The 24,522-nt window shown below is 37.2% G+C and overlaps 1 protein-coding gene across 5 annotated transcripts in view; it reads left to right on the top strand.

The window, feature by feature from the left end:
• Positions 1-24,522, top strand: part of STAG1 (STAG1 cohesin complex component) — a 369,927-nt gene that overhangs the window by 194,510 nt on the left and 150,895 nt on the right. For all 5 annotated transcript variants that reach the window (XM_044754937.2, XM_070493352.1, XM_070493351.1 and 2 more), the window contains one exon: positions 12,486-12,690. In XM_044754937.2, coding sequence (XP_044610872.1) covers positions 12,486-12,690 — 205 coding nt within the window. The remainder of the gene's footprint in view (positions 1-12,485; positions 12,691-24,522) is intronic.

Below are 24,522 nucleotides of genomic sequence, written 5' to 3'. Positions count from 1 at the left end.
CTGTTTTAACAAATGTTAAATAAATGAACTGTTTATTTTCCAATTTGTTTCTTTAGGATTAATTTATTTTTGTGTTTGTTCAGTAAACATTTATTGGATACTTAGTGTATGTCTAACTTTTAGTTAGGAACTGTATAGTTAGAGAGCAGCAAGATTATAGCTCTAAACAATGGGGAGAGAACTTTGTAAACTAATATCAGTAATACTTTGACAAGTTTGATGGTTGAGAAGTACAAGACCCAGTGAGAACCCAAAGGATGAGTTAATCATCTGAGGTGTGAGGGATTCACAAATTATTTAGCCCAAAAACTAGTGTTAAAGATGAATAGAAGTTCACCACAGGGTCCGGTGCCGTGGCTAAGTTTACGCTCTCGGCTTCAGCAGCCCAGGGTTTCACCAGTTCGGATTCTGGGTGTGGAGATGGCACCACTCATCAAGCCATGCTGAGGCAGCATCCCCACATGCCACAACTAGAAGGACCCACAACTAAAAATATACAACCATGTACCGGAGGCCTTTGGAGAGAAAAAGGAAAAAAAATTTTAAATCTTGAGAAAAGAAAGAAAAAAAGAAGTTCACCAGAAAAACCAGGAAAGAGCTTATAGGGAAGATGGAGGTTAGGATGAAGAGAAGGAAACGATGTGATACAAAGCTGGAGAGAGTGAATAATATTCTTGTAGACTAGACAGAGGTGATGGATTTAATACTAATAAATAAGCCATCCCCAAAACATTGTTGTGCTCCTAAGCATACTAGACACTGTCCTAGGTAAATATTAGAGATAGGGATGAGTAAGGTATAATTGAAAATTGTAATAAAATTTTTATAGCATTGACTTGTAGAGTTGTTCTTTCCAAATGTATTTTTACATATTCCTTAATTGGTATATATGTGTCTCTATGTGCCAGTTGAATTTTCTCGTACTTTAAAAATCTGAGGTCTTTTCCAGAATCAGAGGAGTTAGCTTAGGCTTAATTAGCAGAGATCTGATAGTAAAGAGCAATTTCTCTTTAATTGCATTATGGCAGTCAGCCAAAATAATCTATCTAAATAATCTTTACGGTTATTTTTTGTTGTTAAATTCACTATAGGTGGCTGGCCTGGGTAGCGTAATGGTTGAGTCCCAGAGCTCTGCTTCGGCGGTGCAAAGTTCACAGGTTCGGGTCCTGGGCGCAGACCTAAGCACCACTTGTCAAGCCATGCTGTGGTGTTATCGCACATAGAAAAACTAAAAGGACTTACAACTAGGTTATACAACTATGTACTAGGGCTTTGGGGAGAAAAAAAAAAGAGGAAGTTCATTGGCAACAGATGTTAACCCAGGGCCAATCTTCCTCACCCCCCCCAAAAAACCTGCCCCCCCCCACAAAATTTTAAAAAATGCACGATACAGCTTAAAAACAAAAATTCAAACAATATATTTAATAGTAAATTTTATTTAGGCCACTCAAAGTTTTGTTTGTAAAAATATTTTCCATTGTATTTTTCCCAGGATAAGTTGTATATGCTTTTCTTTGTTCTCCTGACACACAGTTCTTATGCCTTTTGACCTTTTTGAGGAAAAATAAAAATGAAAACTCTGCCAATCACTGTGATATGCAAATTCACAGATATGATTTTACATCTTAAACGCTGACTGTAGCGTTGTGATAATTTAGATCATGGTACTCCAGAATTTGGAATTTCTTCTAGTGATCTTAGAAGTACCCTCATGGATGTTAATGTGGATAGTTTCAAACACTTTTTAATGTACTAATTTTTAAAAATTATATGTCATTTGATACATAGAAAAGAATATGTGTAACATATGTATAAGATAGGTAAATCTGCTACTCGTAACTTAAGAATTGAAATATTACTAATACTAGTGAAATATCTGTGTGCTCCTCCACTCTCCAGTTCCAATGTTCTCCTCAGAGGTAATGAATATCTTAAACTTTGTAAACTTTTCTTTTTTCTTATAAACCCATTGATAGATCATTTACCATTCTTTATGAAATGTGTATGAAGATCCATGGATGAGAGTAGAGGCCAGACATTTGGTAGCACTTGATTTAACTAATTGATGCCAATTTTGAGCAGGACATATTTTAAAGGAGTGATCTTGGCAGTCCCATTGCTGGTTTGACTTTACCTATTTTCCTCATTTCTATCTGCGGTTAAGGAAACACGAATTGTCAAAATTTATGATTGATTAAGGAAAAAATATCTATAGGGATCTTTTAGATATCCTTAGCATTATTTTAGATCCATTTTGACAGTGTTATTTTTGTGATGATTCATTCATTTGACCATGAAATATTTGTATCTAACATTCCAAACATGGAGGATATAGCACTGAATAAACCAAGCAAAAATCCTTGCCCTCATGGAATTCACATTTCAGTTGGGAGAGAAAGCCAATGAATAAGATACATAGGCAAAATATTATGGTATGACAATAAATGCTATGCACCAAAATAGAGAATCGGGAAGAGATTGGGAGGGGAAGGAATATTTTAAATAGGATGGTCAGGAAAGCCTGTCTACGAATGTAGTCTTAAAGACAGACCTGAAGGAGGTGATGGAGCAACCACACATGTATCTGGGGGAAGAGATGGGCGAACGGCCCCTAGGTAGAAGCATAGCTAGGGTACTGGAGGGACAACAAAGAAGCCAGTGTGGCTAAAGCACACTGATTTATTTAAGCATTTGATTGTTGTGTTGTCAGGACTTTTTCAAAGTATAAAACAGTTCCTCTGCTTTTTTTTCTTTGCATGACAATAAATTTCAGACAAAAACAACCTAGTTGTCTTGTAAAGTATCCCACGTTTTAATTTCTATTTTTTCTCCTCATGGTATCATTTAGCTTGTTCTATAACTCCTGTATTTTGTAACTGAAAGTTAGATCTAATGACTTCATTAGATCACATTACATATATTTTGCAAGAAAATTTCATAGATGATGCTGTGTACTTCATATTGTGTCACAGTAGATAGCAGATAATGTCAGGTTGTCCACTTATTAGTGATGTTAAGATTGATTACTTGTTTAAAGTGATGATAATTGAATCTTTTTGTAAGAGTACTTTTCTCTTTGCAGTTATGAAATAATTTGGTACTTTGTTAACATTCTGCTTATCTGCTTATGCCAGCTGGCCACTTAATGGTTTTAGTATCCATTGTTGATGCTCTTTTCCTGAAATTTTGGATTTATTTTGAATATAGAAGCCAGTGTGGCCTGAAGTCTGGAAATAGGATATTCTATACCAATCATTTATGAATTAAAGGATGTTGGCCTCTTCTTTTGGGACATACTAATTAGGCATCCTAAACAGAAGCGTAATGCCTCCTATAGGAAGTCAAGTGCAGAGTTCTTTCTTTGTTTCCTGTTGTGAATAAACCCATCCAGTAAACCAAACCAGACACAACAGTTGCTTTTGTCCATCAGTTACTTACTTCAGATTTTGTTTCTTCAATATTTGAATATTTATCACATCCTTCCCATTTTGTCCATCATCATTGTTACTATTTTAGTTTACACTCTCTCTGCCTGTCCTCTCTTGTTTTGAGATCTGTTGCAGTGAGAAGGCTCCATGCTCTTTTTCTTCACCTTTACCTCTAACTATTCTCCACATTGGAATTAGAAATATTTTTTAAAGCTCACATCTGTTCATGATGCTTAAAGCTCGCAGTCCTTCAATGGCCATCCATTGCCTTCAGAATAAAGTTTGGTTTCCTTAGCCTTCATTACATAAAGGAGGCTCCCTGTGAGGTCCCATCTTTCTTTTTGGTTACCATGACAAAAATCTATCTTAGTTTGCCAAACTTAAAGCAGCTCTATAGTCCCATTGTTGTACCTTTGTATACAGGCCTTTGCTAATGTTATTGCCTAGGAGGCTATTGACCCTGTTTGCCTTGCCCAGTTGCCTCTGCAGAGAATTGACATTCCTTTCTAAGTACTATGTACCCTTATAAAATTCCTATCATTGTATTAATTCACTTATTCTGTGTGTCCATCTTCTCAAGTAGAAGTTCTTTGTGGAGTGAAGGAAATTAGGAGGAGTTTGTCGAAGAGTATAAACTTCCAGTTATAAGAAGTAGTTCTGGAATATAATGTACAGCATGGTGATTATAGTTAATAATATTGTATTATATCCTTGAAAGTTGCTAGGAGAGTAGATTTTAAATGTTCTTACCAAAAAGAAGAAATGGGTAATCTGAAGGGATGGGGATATTAGCTAATGCTATGGTGGTAATCATTCAGTATATTTGTATCAAAGCAACATGTTATACATCTTAAATTTACACAATGTTAGGTATCAGTTATATCTCAAGCTGGAAGAAAAGTGGAAGTTCTTAGAAGAAGATCCTTGGTTTGCTCATCTGTGTATGCCAAGGGCCTAGTATAGAACCTGGAGCATGTTTGTTGCTCAATAAATACATGAATAGATGGTTGGGTGGATAGATAGTTTCTCCAAACGTGTTTTCAAATCACTCTTTTAAGGAATGGTGGTATATATCTTTGGGTAAGTCTGTTGAAATTAGGTAGCCAAAAGCGAATGTTACACCAAAAATAAGTGACATTTTTTGTGACATTGTCCATCAACTGGGTTAAAAATCAATTATCTTGGATTTACTCTCAGAGAGTGTTTTATATCTTTAAATACCTACAGTTTGTGACCAAATTGGGTTCTCAAATATCTGTGAGGGCCATTCATTGCTATGTCTCTTTTCTACAAATCATTCTTGGCTACTATTAAAATAAAATGCTTAGGGATTAGGTAGTTAGCCTTCTGTCTATGCTTGCTGCTTGAGCTCTGCCTTGCAGTGACCTTCTCATAAGATTGTTGTTCTCATCCCAGTCAGAGGCTCTAAATCTTTGAGTTTTTGATGCTGGTTCTTGTCTCTGAAGCTTGGCACCCTGTTCTTTTTTTTCCCATCAGTGCCTCCAGATTTCTGAAATACACTTTCTGTTAGTTGCTTGTCTCTTCATTTAGAAGCGAAAACCCAGTGTTCCTCCCTTAGAAGAGCAAGCACTAAACAGCCCTTCTGTCCTCCAAGGTTCCTGTAGTAAACCAAGTGAAGCTCCATCATAGAGTAGAAAATACATGAACTTTACAGTCCCAGAAGCAGAACCCTGTAGCTCTGAGATCTGGGACAGGTTCTTAAGATCTTATTTCTCTCATCTTTATACATACCAATAGTCACCACAGTATATGGATAATACAAGATTATGTATGTGAAAAGTACATACTATATAAATGCTAGATATGTTATATTTTGTTACATAGAGATTTCTCCCCTTGTCTTTGCCTGAACATTTGTAGGAATTGCTTTCTTACTAGACCTTTAGGGTTTGCTCTGTAGTATCTTTCTTGCAGATTTCTGCCTGATATTGTTCCTACCTGAAGCTTCTTTCCGCCTGTCTACACCTGTTTCTTATTTGATGTGGTTTACATTGGTATTAGTTTATTCAATAAATTATTTGTGCAAAGCATCATAATAAGACTGCCCTCAAAGACCTTAAATATTAGTGGTGGATAAAGCATTAGCCTACTTGATTATTATCTTTATTTTATGATGATTATTTTGTCTTCTTAGTTCTCCTGAAAAAAGACATTACTGCTTTGTGAAGGAGGCGTTTTCAATACCCCAATGCCTATCATTGACGAAACAATTCTTTTTACATGACATGTTTAAGTGTGTATAACAAGGAGAAATTTATAACTGGTATTAGAATAAAACAAGAAACTGCCTTTTGAAATGGATACAGGAGATTTTTCTTTCTTTTTCCAAAATGTTTATCCATTTAATCACAATATTTGCACATGATACAAAAATTAAAAGAGACAAAATAATTCACATAGTCTAGTTAGGAATTGAGCTAAGTTGGTGTTCGGTTGTTGCTATCATTATCTTTAGTGTACTACAGGCTTCAGATTCCTCTAGTGGTGGTCTGCTGTTCCCTTGTGCTTAGGATACCAGAGGGTTCTTCTCAGTATTCATGCTGCGCCCTCAGCTTTCAGCAATCTCTGCACTCCTGTGCCACAGAATACTCCTGCTCCACACTCTTGCCCCTCCCTCTAGTGGTAGATTGGTGTGGCTTGTTGCCTAGTATTATGATGAGGGCATGGGGTTTCTCTGTTGTCCTAGTCCTGCTTAAGTCTTAAGCATGCCTTTTGTGCCTGGAGCCACTGAGGGACCGTTTCAGTCCCGCCTTCCTCTAGCAGCTGAACTCTGTCTTATGTCCGTGGTTTGCCTAGGGTGGGAGTTTCCTGTCCCTCTCCCAATGCTAGCAGAGGTCTGTTTGGTATTGGTATAGGATTCAGGGTCCAGGACAGTGTTTTGTCTTCCTCTCTCTCCGAAGTTGAGAATTTTTTCTTCTAGTCTTCTCCTAGTTTCAGTAGGTCTTTGCCTGTGCCAAATTGATGACTCAGTTTAATGACTCTCCCCAATCAGAGTTTAAGCCATCTGATTTGTAGGAGACAAAGGTCTGGAGAAGAGAGCAGGGCTTCTTACCTTTCCCCCAACAATGGAGGATCATTCCCTGGAGGCTTGCACCACCAAGAGAGGTGTTTCTTCTGCTCTGTCTCAGGCTTTGTTGTAAGTACTTTAGGGGAGGAGGACATTTCCTCTCCGCAAACGTGGCTTCGTCTGGCCGGAGAACGAATTAAATTCACATGAGACAGAATAGCAAGAGAAAATTAAACAAAGCTTTATGAGGAACTGTGGCCCGGGGCCTTTCTTCCCGAAGGAAGAAAGGGCACTGAAGTGGGGTGCACACAGTGGTTATATACCCCCCAAACAGGGTGCCCCACGTATGATTGAAATGTCCCTCCCACCATAGTCACAAGATTGCCCTGTCGGCACAGCGCTTGATGGACACAGCAGGTAGTGGTCTGCTGTCTCAGAGGGCGTAGCTGGAGGCAAGTCGATTGTCTGGAGCTGGGCGGTCACAGGTGAGCACTGCAGTCAGTTCCTAGCCTAAAGAAAGATGCTTAATCCTTAAAGAAATGCCAAAGTTGGGAGGGGGAGGGAAGTCAGTTACAGGAGGTTACCAGACTACCACAATAACATGCAGATTTAAGTCCTTGCCTTTGGTATTGATTAAGAGTTTTTAGAGAGAAGGTCATCCGCTTTCTTCTGCCTGGTACAGAGAGGGAGGCACCTTTACAGATAGAGATTTACCTTACAAATGTAAATGTGTCCTAACGAAGGGCAAGTTCCATTCCTCCTTCCCTGTCCCAGTTTATCAAAAACAATCAGCCTCAAATAATCCTGATGCCAGAGACATATCTTGGGGTGGCCAATTTCAGGTCCCCACAGTACCCAGTGGGCACCTGTGGAAAACAGCTTTTGAATGAATGCGAACTCTGTTATTCCACGCTGACAAGCTAGCCCACACTTGGTCTCTGACAGTAAAGTTTTAACTGATTTCTTCTTATTCATTTTTATGCTGGCCGCCTTTTCTTCCTAGGCTCCTCCACAGATCATAGAGTTTGTGTGTTTCATCTCTTCTTGGATAGCTTATTCTATGGAATTCAGGTTACTTCAGCTCAAGTTGGACTCAAGAAAAGTTAGGATTTTTTTGTTGATTGAGCTTATTCTCATTGTAGCATTCTGCATCCTAAGTGGAAGCTAAACCTTGTTATTGATGCGGGATCGGTGAGCCGAGGAGTCGAAAGAAAGATTTCTTAGACTCTTAAGATCTGGCAGTAGTGCTCTTTTATTTAGAGAATAGTGTAGCATGGGGACAGCACCCATGGGCAGTCAGAGCTTCTGCTGCCACCGCTTCTGCTCCCCCCGCTGGCATGGGGACAGGGCCCATGGGCAGGCAGAGCAGCTGCTGCTGCCCCCGCTGGCATGGGGACAGGACCCAGGGGCAGGCAGAGCTGGTGCGTGGGGACAGGACCCACGGGCAGTCAGAGCTCCTGCTGCTGCCCCGAGTTGAGGGTTAGGGCTAAATTTAAGGCATAGGTATATGATTCATCTCTTTACAAGACAAAGGAAAGAACATGAAAAAAAGTTAAAATGGTATCAGTGCAGGTGGGGTCTGGTCATTGGGTGATCCCATGACTTTTAGACAAGAATCAAATCGGATTAAGTAAAGGTTAGAAAGGTTAGACGCCACCACCCTAAACCAGTTACGTGAGATTGCCAGACAGTAACCAACTTAAGTTCTTGCCTTCCCCATTAAGAGCTTCTAGGGACAAGGTCATCTCTCCTCTTCTTCCTGGTACACAGAGGGAGGCACCTTTTACAGATAGAGATTTACCTTACAAATGTAAATGTGTCCCAACAAGGGCAAGTTCCATTCCCCACAGCCTCCTTCCCTGTCCCAGTTTATTGAAAGCAATCAGCCCAAAACAATCCTGATGCCAGAGAGACATATCCTGGGGTGGCCAATTTCAGGTCCCTACAAGGTCATCCCCCCTTCCTTCACAAACGCAAATGTCTCAAAAGGGCAAGCAAAATTCCAGTCCTCGGAGCCTGCTTCTCATCTGCAGTTTTAAAAGTAACCAGCCTAAAAATCCTCATCACAAACCGTTTTAAAATTAAGCAGCCTAAAAGTCCTCATCAGTTATTACTCTTTTGACTTTGCTTTTTGTGTTGGTTTTTTTAATACAAAAATTACTTTTATGTGATTGAATTTGTTGGTCTTTTTTATGACTTTTGGCTTGTGTATTGTATTTAGAAAAAGACTTTCCCACTGTGAGAATATTCTCCCATGTTTTCTATTTCTTTTTTGGTTGAATTTTTCTAAGTGTTTTGATTCACTATGTCGACGAAAATAATCCATAACCAATCTGTAAATGAAAATTTGGGTGAGTTTATTCTGAGCTTAAATCTGAGGATTATAACCCGGGGCCTTTCTTCCCGAAGGAAGAAAGGGCACCAAAGAAGTGGGGTGCACAGACTGGTTATATACCCCCAGAGAGGATGTTTCACATAGGATTGAAATGTCCCTTTTACAATAGTCGCGAGAGTGCTCTGTCGGCACAGCGATTGATGAAACAGCAGGTAGGTCTCCTGTCTCAGTGAACACAGCAGGGTGGCAGTCTGTTGTCTCCAGCTGAGTGGTCACAGGTGAGCTGGGTGGTCAAAGGTGAGTGCAGCAATCAGTTCCTAGCCTAAGGAAAAATGCTAATGTGGGGGGAAGTTGCACCTTTATCTCAAGGGCCTTTGTTCTGGCCATAGGAAATGTCTAAGCAGATATGCAATGCGTGCCCAATGGCCACAGTTAGGCCGTTTTGGAAAAACAAAGTCAGGCCGAATTAGGTTTATACCAAATGGCTTCCTCATATGCTCCAATATATCCAATTGCTTGCCATTTTTATTTGTCAACTAGCAATTTATTTTGATGTAAGATGCAATACATACTAATTTTTTTCTAATTAACAGCCAGTTGTACCAAAATCATTTACTAAATAATTCGTCTTTCCCCACTCTTCTTAATTCTACTATAACAGTAGGAATGCATTTGTCTGTGAGTTGCAGAAAATCTGACCAACAGTGGGCTGAATTCACGGTTTGTTTCATGCAAAATAAATCTGGGAATAGATAGTGCATGGTTGGTACTGCACCCCAACAGAGCCAAGAGCTACACATTTTCCACCATTCTCTCTACCCCTTATCTTCTTACTTGTTCCTTCATGGTTGCAAAATGGCTCTTGAACATCCAGCACCACATATGAGCTCCAAATCAGTGAAAGAGAAAGGGACAAAGGACTGAAGAGGTCAAATTATCCTAGTCTGTCCATTTTAAAAGGCTTTTCCAGAAGCTCCATCTGGCAAATTACATGTTTTTTTTCCAGATATTTCTTGCACATTATTTTCTAGGCTACTAATGTATTTCCTGTCAGTGACCATTCTTTTCTTCAGTTCATCAACTGAATTGATGATTAAGAAATAAAGTATTTTAGACATCTGTACCCCCATGTTCATTGCAGCATTATTTACAATAGCCAAGATATGGAAATAACCTTTGTGTCCATCGATTGATGAATAGATAAAGAAATGTGTGTGTGGGGGGGTATGTATGATATATATACACAATGGAATATTATGGAGCCATAAAAAAGAATGAAATCTTGCCATTTGTGACAACATGGACGGACCTTGAGGGTATTAATGCTAAGTTGGACAGAGAAAGACAGATTCTGTATGATCTCACATATGTGGGAAATCAAAAACAAAACAAAAAAAGCACTGAACTCGTAGGTACAGAGAACAGATTGGTGGTTGCCAGAGGCAAGAGGTGAGGAGTAGGTGAAGTGAGTGAAGGGGATCAAAAGGTACACACAGTTATAAAATTAATAAGTCCTGGGGATGTAATGTACAGCATGGTGACTATAGTTAAAAATACTACGTTGCATATTTGAAAGTAGCTGAGAGAGTAGATCTTAAAAGTTCTCATCACAAGAAAGCCAAAATATTTTGTAACTATATATGATGACAGATTTTAACTAGACTTATTGTGGTTATCATTTCTCAATATATATAAATATCAGATCATTATGTTATACACCTGAAACTAATATAATGATTGTGAATTATACTTCAATTTTTTAAAAAAGTCTAAAAAAACATAATTGCCTAGAGATTTTTAAGTTTGTTTTTTGTTTTTTTTTGAGGACGGTTAGCCCTGAGCTAACATTTACTGCCAATCCTGCTCTTTCTGCTGAGAAAGATTGGCTCTGAGCTAATATCTGTGCCCAAATTCTTCTATTTTATGTATGGAATGCCTGCCACAGTATGGCTTGATAAGTAGTGCGTTAGGTCCCTGCCTGGGATCTGAACTGGTGAACCCCCTGCTGCTGAAGTGGAGCACATGAAGTTAACTGGTGCGCCACTGGGCCAGTCCCAAGATTTTTGTTGTGTTTTTGTGCTACATTTGAATTTTTTGAGGCGTATCATTTTTTTATTTAAGTTTTCCTATGTGCTGATTTTTCTGCCAAGGAGATCTCTTGCTTGCTCTTGGGCCTGTATAGATGGGTTATATTCTTTCCAGTTTCCTTGGGGCCCAGGTCTTGTTGTTGTGGAACACTAAATGGCTGATTCTCACAGCTGGTATAAGCAAGAGCAGCTGTACCCTAGTTGGCTTTTGTGTTATAGAAGCAGTTGCCTGCTGAGACACCTCTCCCCTCTACTACCTTCTTCAGTCTTTCCACTGTACCTCCAGTCTCTAGGGCTGGGAAGATTCAGCCAGACCCTTCACTTCCTTTTTCATCTTATTAGGGCTTAGTAAACCCCATAAAACTCAGGTACCACCAACATTAAATTTCTTTTGAGATAGTTAACTGAAGGGCAAGCTCTTCCCATTCCCTGCTTTCTGTTCCTTGCTCTTGGGATTTCCTGCTGTTTTAAGTATCAATTAGTTCTCCTTCCTGGGCACCAGCAGAGCTCAAGCCCTCACTTAGAACCAGTTTTCCTAGCAACAATTGGGCCTAGAAAAGATAAACAGCAGCAAATTGAGAATATTCAGATAACCATGTTCGCAAAATTTCTCACTCTCTGCCGTGTTAATTTCCGTTTCTCTACTAAAGTGTTTTAGACTAGAGAGGGAAACCTCTAACTAGGTAGGTGCAATTATCAGTTTCATGTTTTAAACAAGATGACACAATCTAGTGATACCGAGAGCCCATGTTAGATTTTTTCTTTGAAAAGTTAATAAACCCACTCTATAAAATGGAATTAATAGAAAGTTCATGGAAAAATTGGGAAAAATGGGGTTGTGGTTTCAGATGTGAAAAGTTAGTTTTGGACTTCTTAATGAAATTCTTATACTTCCAAATTCTTCTGAATTCTAAATTGAAATTCTAAATTCTTAAAAATTCTATTTAAGATAATTAAAAGAGGGTCTGGCCCCATGGCCTAGTGGTTAAATTCCATGCAGTCTGCTTTGGTGGGCCGGGTTCGCAGGTTCAAACCCCAGGTGCAACTTATACCACTTGTTAGCCATGCTGCGGCAGGTGACCTACATACCAAATAGAGGAAGATTGGCACAAATGTTAGCTCAGGCTAATCTTATTCAAGCAAAAAAAGAGGAGGATTGGCAACGAATGTTAGCTCAGGGTGAATCTTCCTCAGCAAAAAAATAATAAATAAAATAATTAGAAGGTGCATTGTGTACAGGTATCGTGATTAGTTTGATCTGAATTCAACGGCAAATATCTGCTCTTAAAAATTTTCTTTTTGTTTTCTGCTCATTATCTCAACTAGGACCCAAGTACAGCAAAACTGGAACTATTATTTTGAATGAATGGCTTGGAATGATGAATTAAACAGTGGTTCTAAATAATTTTGAGCACTTTAAGAATTATTTAGTTGTAGAAGATCAAAGTAAAAAAGATAAAGCCATCAGTGTACTATGTAGGTCTCCTTCCATTTCTGTCCACATCTACTTTGAGAAAAAGTTTTGTTCCTTTGCAGGTAAGAGGGGGAAAAACTGATCAAACTGGTATCATATGTCACATCTAGTATGTTCTTTTTATCTTTTCTAGGACAGTGGTGATTATCCCCTTACCATGCCTGGACCTCAATGGAAAAAATTTCGTTCAAACTTTTGTGAATTTATTGGAGTCCTGATTCGACAGTGTCAGTATAGCATAATATATGATGAGTATATGATGGACACAGTAATCTCCCTTTTGACTGGTTTGTCAGACTCGCAGGTCAGAGCTTTTAGGCATACAAGTACTCTTGCTGGTAAGTAACCAACATTTTATTTCCTTTGTATTTAGTTTTGTTAAAGATATTCTATTCTCATTAAACTTTATTTAGATTAAATATTAATTTAAATTAATTGCTGAGCTCCTGAAAAATACCATTTTCCTCTCAAGTTCATTTGAATGGTTTGTGTTATCTGTTTAGGTAAACCGTATGCCTTTTTGATAACTGGCATGTGATAGGCTTGAGAATGAAAATTGAAAATTTCTGGCAAACGTTAGCAAATCTCTGTCTGAATGTTTAAGTATTTTCCTACATCCTTATTTTATTACCAAAGAAATTTTAGGAGTGCCCTGGGCCATATCCTTTGATAAACCCAAATAGCAATACTGTAATACATCGCTTAATGACAGGGGTATGTTTTAAGAAAGAAGTGTGTCATTAGGTGAATTTCATGGTTGTGCAAACATCATAGAGTGTACCTACACAAACCTAGATGGTATATCCTACTACATACATAGGCTATATGGTACTAATTTTATGGGACCACCATCATATATGAGTCTGTCATTGACTGAAATGTCATTATCCAGTTCATGACTGTAGTTAAAATTCCAAATTCATAGTATTTTTCCCCTTAATTATGTTGCTCTATTGCTCATTTTTATTAAATGTAAGTGTGTAAATACTTGATTTGTTTATATATTTGGAACAATTCCATCTAATTGTAATAGGTAATTGCTGCCTAGCTAGCATTCTTCCTATCCCTAGTGCTAATAACTTAAGTATATCTAAACATAATGTCTCTAAAATCAACTCATTTAGGTAGGCTGTAGATAATCTGAAGAACTGACAGATTACAGTTTTCAGCTTTATTTTCATTTTAGAATTATATAGATAGCTTCTTAGCCAAGTATGTTAATTTTTCCCTTATTTTTCCATAACAAGGTAATTTTGTTAATTTAGCAATTGTTCTATTTTCCTTCAAGTCCTTTAACTGTTTTATCTAAAATTACTGTTCCTTTTCATCTGTGATATAGAGCGTGTGTCTATGTGTGTGTGTACGTACACATATAGTTAAATAAACCCAAATTACATCCTTTTTACTAGCAATAACTTTGTCTGTATTCATCTTACACATTACCATGACAAAAACCAGATTTAGTTTCATTAATTGCATTTCATCTTCCATGTACATTTAAATTTCTCATTTATCTAATTTATTTAAACCATTGGTTCACAAACTTGAGCATGCATCAGAATCAACAACTGGGTACAAGACTTCTTTTTCTTCCTAACAATGAGGAAGAGGATACTCTCAAAACACAGAATAAACTGTGTTTGCTGTTTGTTCTGTAGAAAAATCTTTCAACAATAAATTGTGTTTTTATTTTGCCTTTTTAAAAAAGATAAAACTGAGTAAAAGATCTTCCTCTTTTCCTACCAGTGAGGAAAAGGACACTCAGAAGTAAATAAACTGTATTTCATGTTTATTTCCTATAAAACTGTAACTAAGAGAATAATGGACATTAATATATGGATTAACTATGTTGAGTAAGGGGGAAAGAGGAGTGGAAAATATATGGATGACTCTATATAATATTAGCATATTGTACCTAGTTGTATTTTTTTTCAAAAGGTGTTGTAAATATACTATGTATTTTTTCTAATTTTAAGACTTTTAATGTCTTCTGCTTTTGGTGTTTCCTTTTTTCCTTTTTTTATAGTCTATATTTACTTTTCATCTTACTGTCTTCTACCTGTGTACAATAATGTCCATTTAGCTTGTTGTCAGATGCATAGTAAATTCAGTGATTTGAAATAAATAAAACTGAAACATAAAATATAAATTGCTTCTGAATAGCCAAGATCTGTCACAAAAAGTTATTATCTGGTGTCCCAAGGCCAAGAGAAAAGGAGAAGCAACAAATGAATGGATGACAAACATTAGATGTTATCCTTCTGATAGAAGTGTGAAATGATAACTTGTAACCCAAAAAAAAGACGAATAGCAAGATAGCAATCTGGGGCTTCTCTTTAGGAATGAGCTACCTCTTCTTAATCTGGAAAGCTGTGTGCATTTTGTATAAAAGATTAAATATATGCCACATACTCTGTTTAAGAACACAAGAGGGGCCCGGCCCCGTGGCCAACTGGTTAAGTCCCTGTGCTCTGCTGTGGCGGCCCAGGGTTTTGCCGATTCAGATCCTGGGCGCGGACGTGGCATTGCTCGTCAGGCCACGTTGAGGCGGTGTCCCACATGACACAACCAGAAGGACGTGCAACTGAGATATACAACTGTGTACTGGGGGGATTTGGGGAGATAAAGCAGAAAAAAAAAAAAAAAAAAAGATTGGCAACACTTGTTAGGTCAGGTGCTGATCTTTGGGGGAAAAAAAAACAACACAAGAGTGGCTGGCCCAGTGGCAGTGTGGCTAAGTTAGCATACTCTACTTTGGTGGCCCAGGATTCACAGATTTGGATCCTGGGTGAGGACCTACACACCCCTCATCAATCCCTGCTGTGGTGGCGTCCCACGTACAAAATAGAGTAAGGTTGGCACAGATGTTAGCACAGGGACAACCTTCCTCACTCCCAAAAGAAAAACACACAAGAGAAGGAAAACTATATTGTAGAAATAAGCAGAATATTTTGACTTTTAAAACATTTCAATTTCCTTATTATGCGTAAATATATTTTAGTTATGGCTTTCCTCCTATTCATTTTGAGTTGAGTAGCTCCCTCCTCTTCCAGGGCCTTTCCATTTTTCTTTTCCAACAATTTACCTTACATCATGATAGCTTTTAAAACTGCTTGATAATTGCCATTTTGTCTCTCTTAAGAACGTTTTATATCCTTGTTTAGCCTACTTAAATTTGAAATTACTTTTCAAAATCAGATATCAGGAAAAGCAGAGGAAGATCAACATTATGTTTATACTGATTTTCAAAAGTTAAAGCCTATTTTTCAAGTCATTCTCAATTTTACTTCAAAATATTCCCGTAATTCTTATGTGTCTACATTAATGATCATATCTTCCAAGGCTCAGTTTCATAAATTGTGAGACATAGCAGTCACCTACCCTTCAACAAAGCACACAGATCTTGCTGAGAGCTTAATTCCAGGCTGGATAATAATCATCAATCTTTTCAAGGACTTTTCTGTTCTCATCATTGCCCTCTTCTTTATTTTGTTTTGTTTTGTTTTTTTCGTGATATGTGTAAGGGCTAGATGAAAAGTTAATCATTTTTATTCACTTTGCAGGAGGAGTCTTGGGGACTAGATAAAGTGGGCAGGAATATTTAATCCTCTGCTTCAGAGACTATGTGCATGGACAGTTACAAGGCAGTTATGGCCAGATATGCTTATCGGCTTTGGAATAAAGTGCTCCCTCACATTGCTTATATCTTAGCTGAGAAGAGAGACATTCAGGTTAGTTGTTTTGTAGGGTACAGATATGATGAGTTCCAGAGCTTCATAAGTCATCAAAGTGGTCTTATCAGTAGTACTTTTAATCTGTTTTCCCAATATCCCATTTCCTTGTTATCAGTTAAATAATGTCCTCCTGTTGTCAGTGTTTATGCATTGCATTTAATTCTATACTTCTGCCACATTTTAATTAAAAATTTTCAACATTCTGTAGTTCTTTAGTTCTGTTTATTATACAGTTATAAGTAGTCTCATTTTTCCATTGGAAGTAAACTGTGCTTTCCCTCTTTTTTTTTTTGTAAGGAAAATTGGACCTGAGCTAACAACTGTTGCCAATCTTCCTCTTTTTGCTTGAGGAAGAGTGGCCCTGAGCTGACATCTATGCCAGTCTTCCTCCATTTTGTATGTGGGATGTCACCACAGCATGGCTTGATGAGCAGTGTATAGGTCCATGCCCGGGGTCTGAACCCATGAGCCCTGGGCTGCTGAAGTGGAGCAGGTGAACTTACCCACTATGCCACTAGGCCGGCGCCTGCTTTCCCTCTTTTTGGAATTCTTTTTACCATTAAATTGAAACAGACTATTAGCAAATATTTTCTGTGTTTTCTTTTCTGTTCTCTTAATTGAAATTTTAACACATAGTGTCCTGTTTGTTTGACCCATCTTACAAAAGAAGCCTCACATTGCACTACAGTTTTCATTTACTATTAATCTTCAGAATTAAGTCCCCTTATTTCTGTTCTAAATAGCTATCTCAGTTGGACTTATTAGAACATAGTTTGTGGATTTAATTTGTATAAGTAACATTTTGTCATTATTTTGGGGGATTTACAGTCTGACATTGGGCACATTTCTTTTTTCCAATTTGATGAAATTTTCATGAGAAAATAGTCTTCGTTTTTCCAAGGTCAAAATAGCATTCTTTTTGTTTTACCGCTTTGTTGTCGGTATTATGAAGATAATTCTGTACTCTCAAAGGATCAGTTTTTCAGATTTATAGTTATATTATTCTTAGGTATTTGCTTTTAAAATGTATGCCATTACTTCACAAGTTATTGACTTCAAGTTTTTGTTAGATGTCACTTTGCAGGATGATTAATGTTGGTTTAAATATTTTCTGTTTTCTCACATAATTTTCTATGATGTTACAAATAAATTGTTTTTGGCCGCTTCAGTTCTAAGGTGAAAATGCTAATTTGAACAAAGGGGAATTAAGAATACAAAATTTGTATTAATAATGGCATGATGATTAATTCTATTCTATTTTTTCTAAAATGAATTTTGGAAAAATTAGAAAATATGGTTAAGATCTTCATATGACATTCAATTGACCTCAGTATGATGGGAGGCCAGTCTTCACCTGTAGTTAATAAGGGCTCACTCCCAGACTCCTGAGGACTAAACATTTTTTTATACCTTATTATTTAACATTATTATGTTGACATATGGTTGATTTTCTGTTGACATATGATTCATTATTGATTAACATTTCTTATCAAGTCTGTGTCTGTGGATTTTGACTCTGAGGAAAGATATGGTATATGAAATTGCGTTGTTCTCCAACAGTAGACTGAAATTTATTTTGCCTCAGCAAATTGATACATCTTTTCTTTGGCTTTCAGTTGCTGAAACTATGTAATATATTGGTTGATAGAATGGGTTCTGGGCCACGCTATCTGGATCCATATCCCTCTCTGCCTTTTATTCATTGGGTAACTCGGACCAGTCCTTAACTTATTTCTCTTCACTTTCTTCATATGCAAAGTGAGGAAGATGATAATAGCTACCTCACTCATTAAAAAAAATTAGGAGAGGTCAGACCAATGCCTGACATTAAGTAAGCTGCTGCGCTCATTCTGTAGGACAGGAAGAGCTAATAGTGTTTACAGTGTTTCCCTTCATTTATGTTTTTACTCAGATTTTATTGAACATCTACTCTATTTTAGTAATAAAAGACATTGCAAATGGGGAAATCAGAAACAAACAAGTAAATAAACAAATTAAGTCTTTCAAAAATTGCTATTAGAAAAATGAACATCATGGAGATGGCCTGATGGTGTAGTGGTTAAGTTCATGCGCTCCGCTTCAGTGGTCCATGGTTCGTCGGTTCAGATCCCTGGCATGAACCTACACATTGCTCCTCAAGCTATGCTGTGGTGCGTCCCACAGACGAAATAAAGAAAGATTGGCACACACGTTAGCTCAGGGCCAATCTTCCTCATTAAAAAAACAAACAGAAAACCAGCATGCCTTTTTATTTTACTTATCTTTTGATTCTCAGGTCCCAAATTCTATTTATTAAATTTAGTATTTTATAACTCTTAATCACATAGAATGTTTCTGGGTTTTCTGGTTAGGACCTGAAAAATTTAGGTCAGTCTGGCATCATCAAAGAGCCGACCATAGTGTATATGTAATTTCTCTTCCTTTCTTATATTTTATGTTCATTATATTCATTTTTTAAAATTCTTCTAGAGTCTTCACCTTCTCATTGCTTTGTCCTTTCATCAGTGCATTTTTAAAATTTTATCACCTTTGTTTTTCTTACCCCTCCTCTAGGTAGAACACTTTCTTTCAGTTTTCACTTTCTTTTCAGTTTCTTTCAGTTCAGTTTTCTTTTAGTAGGGTTTGTATATAGTAGGCTATTGGTGTTCTCATGTGATTGATGCCCAGTAATTGGCAAGATCTGCAAATGCCACTATATCTTGTAACTGTATCCATAAAATACAGTAAACTTTAAAAATGCAATTGCTCTTTCAAACCTGTAAATATGGGTGTGTAGAGTAATGTCTGAAGTTTTCTAAAGAACTGTCATTTTCTTAGATTTATCTCTTTCTATTATCAGGTATGAAAATTAGCTTTCTTTTAGGGGACAGTTTTTGTAAAGAAATCATGATTTTTAAAGTCACTTAACAAGCGTTGCGTATCTTCTATTTACTAACTTAGTGATGTTGTACAATTTACTTGTGTGCCTCACTTTCCTCATCTGTGTAATACTGATACTAATAGTCTCATCCCCTGGGAGTGTTGTGAGACTTAACTGAAATAATTCATGTTAAATATTTAACATATACAAATAGCTCAATAATTGTCTGTTATAACTATCATAGAATGATAAAACTTGGTTTAGTTCTGAAGAAGGCAGAGACATTAAGAAATTTCTTTGTAGATTTTTCATTAACATTTCCATATTGTACATTTAAATGTTTTCTGCACATATAAAATTACATATACTATTTATAGAGAATTCAGAAAAGGAGAAAAACACAAAAATAAAAATTAACCATAATGATAACTAAGTGTGCCATAACATGTTGATATTTCCTTTGTTTTCCTCTCACGTGTATATTTATTAAGATTCTTTGTTTTGTTTTTAAACAAATAATATTATAATCAATTTTGTGGTATACATTTTCTATACATTTAATTTTTTAAAATCGTATTTAATATGGCTGCCTTATTATCTAAGATGTAGATATTCTTTAAGTTACTTAACTTTTCTGCCATTGTTTGAATGCTTTGTCTTTTGTTGGATCCTCTATCATCTTTTGCTTGCTTGTTTTCTTAATTTACTCTCCTTTTTGCGTAGCATATTTTTTGATAGTTTCTTGAGAAACAGGGTATTGGGGAAGTATATATTTGAAACTTTAAATATCTGAAAAGTATATTGTATTCTCACATTTAATTTTTTGGCCCAATGTAGAATTCACATTGAAAATTTTCTTCAGAATTTTTCCTCTAGCTTCCAGTATTGCTGTTGAGAAGTCCAATGCTGTTTCAATTCCTGATTCTGATCCTGTTTCTTGGTTTTGGAAGCTTTTAGACTTTTCTCTTTGTTTCTGGTTTTCTGGAATAACATGGTGAAGTACTCTGATGTGTATACATTTTTTCCCATTCATTATGCTGGGCACCTGTTAAATACCTGTTGCTTAGATGTTAATCTCATTAAGCACTCCTGAGTTTCTTTTTTCTCTTCTCTTTTCCATTTCTTAGTCTTTTTGTGTTTTCTTTTCTTGTATTTCTTCAACTTTATTGAATTTAATTTTGACTATCAATTTAAATTTTCCTGGGGTTGTTTCTCATTCTCCATATTTTTTTTTAAACATTGTTTTCTGGATGTAATATATTTTATCTCTTTGACAGTGTTAATTATTACTCTGAAGTTTTTTTTCTGCTCCATACATGGACCTCTTCTTTTCTGATTCTCTGCTTTTACCGCTGTCTTTCATGTTGGAAACTTTGCTCAAATATCTGTTACTTGGCTCTCTAGTTATTGCTGAGAGTGAGACACTAAAAAGCTGATTGCCAGAGAAGGGGGGTGTGTGTGTGTATGTGTTGTGTTTGACAGGGTAGGGCAGTGGCTCTAGCTTCTTTGGTGAGCATCTCTGTAGAGTAGTCCTGTGGTCAGCTAGCATTATCATTGTAGACCCTAAACTGTTGGTGTTAATAATTATTTTCCCTGGGGAAATTCAGTTTCTTTGCAAAAGGATCTTTCAATCTGCTTAAGTTTGATTGCTGTCTCCTATTTGGGAGTTGGGCACAGTAGAGGAGCATTCTGCACTTCACATATATCCCTCCTCTGTGTCTGATGATTCCAAGTCTCAGGTTTATTTTCTTCAGGGAATATACTTCTGGACTTCCAAGATGGGTATGTGGTGGAAGAATTGCCTGACTGCCTAGGTTGGAGTGGAGATTTGGGGATTTAGTTACTTAATATATAAACTTTGAAATAATACTCCTATTTTCAAATTTTACATCACTCCATCTTCTGTAGAACCTAATTCCTGAATGCTTCTGGGTTCTACAGAGCAAAACAGTACTTTTCCTTTACATGTAAGTTGTCATGCTTTTTCAAGACTTTCTGGTTTGATTTGTGTGCTCTCTGCTCATCTTTCTTCTTTCCACATTGATATATTAAGGTAATATATTGTGGTTTGGAGTGGTTTTGGAGAATCCTTTAAGGATTAAACCTATTTACCTAGGTTCAGCTGTACCCATATAGTCTGCTTTTTCTTTTATTACAGTGCCTTCTATCTAAGGTCAGTTCTTGCCCTTATGCAGTGGATCCCATCCCTGTTCACCACCTCAAGAACTTTGCTCTTCAAGTTGTTCTCTCTCTCCTAACTTCAGTTTCTTCCCTTTTGTGAGATAATCCTTGTCATTATACTAATATGCTATAACAGGTTTTATCTTTTAGAAACACTCTGTATCAGACAGGGCACTCCAGGGATATGGAACCAATAGGAGATATACTTACTTACATATATATATATATATATATATAGGGTTTTTTTTCCCCACACACACACCATATATGCACACACATACAAGGATATATATGTATATTTGGGGGGAGGGAGATTTATTTTTAATTAACTGGCTCATGTGATTGTGGGACCTGGCAAATTTGAAATCTGTATGGCAAACCAGCAGGTTAGAAATTCAGGTAGGAGTTCTGCAGTGTCGAGGCAGAAATTGCTTCTCTAGGAATCCTTAGTTTTTACTTTTGAGGTATTCAACTGATTGAATGAGGCCCACCACATGATTCAGGGTAACCTCCTTTGCTTAAAATCAACTGATTGTGGATGTTAACCATTTCTAGAAAATACTATCACAGTAACACCTGAATTAGTGTTTGATTAAGTAACTGGACACTATAGCCTACCTAAGTTGACACATAAAACTGACCATCACACGCTCCCATGTTTCCTCACCCCGCTCTAACTACGATCTCATTTCTCTCCTTTTCTTTACAGCAAATCTCAAAGAATTACTTCTGTTCACTGTCTCTGCTCACTCCCCTCTTATTCTCTGCGAACCCACTCCAATCAGATTTCTGTCTCTACCTCTTCATTGCCTCTGCTCTTGTTGAGGTCAGCAATTACCTTCTTATTGTCCAAATCCCTCGGCAGCTCCCAGTTGTCATCTTTCTCTGTCTTGAAAGACATAGCTGCTTCTTCCTTCTTGAAGCACTATCTTTACTTGTTTTCTGGAATACTGTCCTGGTAGACCTTAGAAAGCTAGACTCTAAATATGTGAATTATCTCAGAACTGATCTTAAAACCTTTTTATCTTTTCTGTATTCACTCCTCAGTGAATAAGTGAAAATAAATTCCATGATTTTATTATTTCTATTAAAAAATGATAGTTGGGGACCGGCCCAGTGGTGCAGCAGTTAAGTTCTCACGTTCCGCTTCGGCGGCCCGGAGTTTGCTGGTTCAGATCCCAGGTGCGGACATGGCACCGCTTTGCAAGCCATGCTGTGGTAGGCGTCCTACATATAAAGTAGAGGAAGATGGGCACGAATGTTAGCTCAGGGCCAGTCTTCCTCAGCAAAAAGAGGGGGATTGGCTCCCAAATAAGCGACCTTAAAGCACACCTAACTGAACTAGAGAAAAAAGAACAAATGAAGCCCAAAGTCAGCAGAAGGAGAGAAATAATAAAAATCAGAGCAGAAATAAATACTATTGAAACGAAAAAGGCGGTAGAAAGGATCAATGAGACAAAGAGCTGGTTTTTTGAGAAGATAAATAAAATTGACAGACCACTAGCCAGACTTACAAAGAAAAAAAGGGAGAAAGCTCAAATAAACAAAATCAGAAATGAGTGAGGAGAAATAACAACAGACTCTGCAGAAATACAACAGATTATAAGAGAATACTACAAAAAACTATATGCCAACAGAATGGATAACCTAGAGGAAATGGATAAATTCTTGGACTCCTACAATCTCCCAAAGCTCACTCAAGAAGAGGCAGGCAATTTGAACAGACCAATCACAAGGAAAGAGATTGAAACAGCAATCAAAAACATCCCAAAGAATAAAACCCCAGGACCAGATGGCTTTCCTGGGGAATTCTACCAAACTTTCAGAGAGGATTTAATACATATCCTTTTCAAGCTATTCCAAAAAATTAGGGATGATGGAACACTTCCTAACACATTCTATGAGGCCAACATCACTCTGATACCAAAACCTGACAAGGACACCACGAAAAAAGAGAACTACAGGCCAATATCACTGATGAACATAGATGCAAAAATTCTAAACAAAATTTTGGCAAACAGAATTCAGCAATTCATCAAAAGAATCATACATCTTGATCAGGTGGGATTCATACCAGGGACACAGGGATGGTTCAACATCCGCAAATCAATCAACGTGATACACCACATCAACAAACTGAGGAATAAAAACCACATGATCATCTCAATAGATGCAGCGAAGGCATTTGACAAGCTCCAACAGCCATTTATGATGAAAACTCTGAACAAAATGGGCATAGAAGGAAACTACCTCAACATAATAAAGGCCATATACGACAAACCCATAGCCAACATCATACTCAATGGGCAAAAACTGAGCACCATCCCCCTGAAAACAGGAACGAGACAAGGATGGCCTCTATCACCACTCTTATTTAACATAGTACTGGAGGTCCTGGCCAGAGCAATCAGGCAAGAAAAAGGAATAAAAGGAATCCAAATAGGGAGGGAAGAAGTGAAACTCTCGCTGTTTGCAGACGACATGATCTTATATATAGAAAACCCCAAAGAATCCATTGGAAAACTGTTAGAAGTAATCAACAACTACAGCAAAGTTGCAGGGTATAAAGTCAGTTTGCATAAATCAGTAGCATTTCTATACTCCAATAATGAACCAACAGAAAAAGAACTCAAGAATACAATACCATTCACAATCGCAACAAAAAGAATAAAATACCTTGGGGTAAATTTAACTAAGGAAGTGTAGGACCTGTATAATGAAAATTACAAGGCCTTTCTGAGAGAATTGGATGACAACATAAGGAGATGGAAAGACATTCCATGTACATGGATTGGAAGAATAAACATAGTTAAAATGTCCGTTCTACCTAAAGCAATCTACAGATTCAATGCCATCCCAATCAGAATCCCAATGGCATTCTTTACAGAATTAGAACCAAGAATCCTAAAATTCATATGGGGCAACAGAAGACCCCGAATTTCTAAAGCAATCCTGAGAAAAAAGAACAAAACGGGAGGTATCACAATCCCTGACTTCAAAACATACTACAAAGCTACAGTAATCAAAACAGCATGGTACTGGTACAAAAACAGGTGCACAGATCAATGGAACAGAATTGAAAGCCCAGAAATAAAACCACACATCTATGGACAGCTTATCTTTGACAAAGGAGCTGAGGGCATACAATGGAGAAAAGAAAGTTTTTTCAACAAATGGTGCTGGGAAAACTGGAAAGCCACATGTAAAGGAATGAAAATTGACCATTCTTTTTCACCATTCACCAAAATAAACTCAAAATGGATCAAAGACCTAAAGCTGAGACCTGAAACCATAAGGCTTCTGGAAGAAAACGTAGGCAGTACACTCTTTGACATCAGTGTTAAAAGGATCTTTTCGGACACCATGCCTTCTCAGAGAAGGGAAACAATAGAAAG

Source organism: Equus asinus, chromosome 21 (genome assembly GCF_041296235.1).
Source record: "Equus asinus isolate D_3611 breed Donkey chromosome 21, EquAss-T2T_v2, whole genome shotgun sequence".
Classification (NCBI taxonomy): Eukaryota; Metazoa; Chordata; class Mammalia; order Perissodactyla; family Equidae; genus Equus; species Equus asinus.
This window is presented reverse-complemented; position numbering and strand designations above follow the sequence as displayed.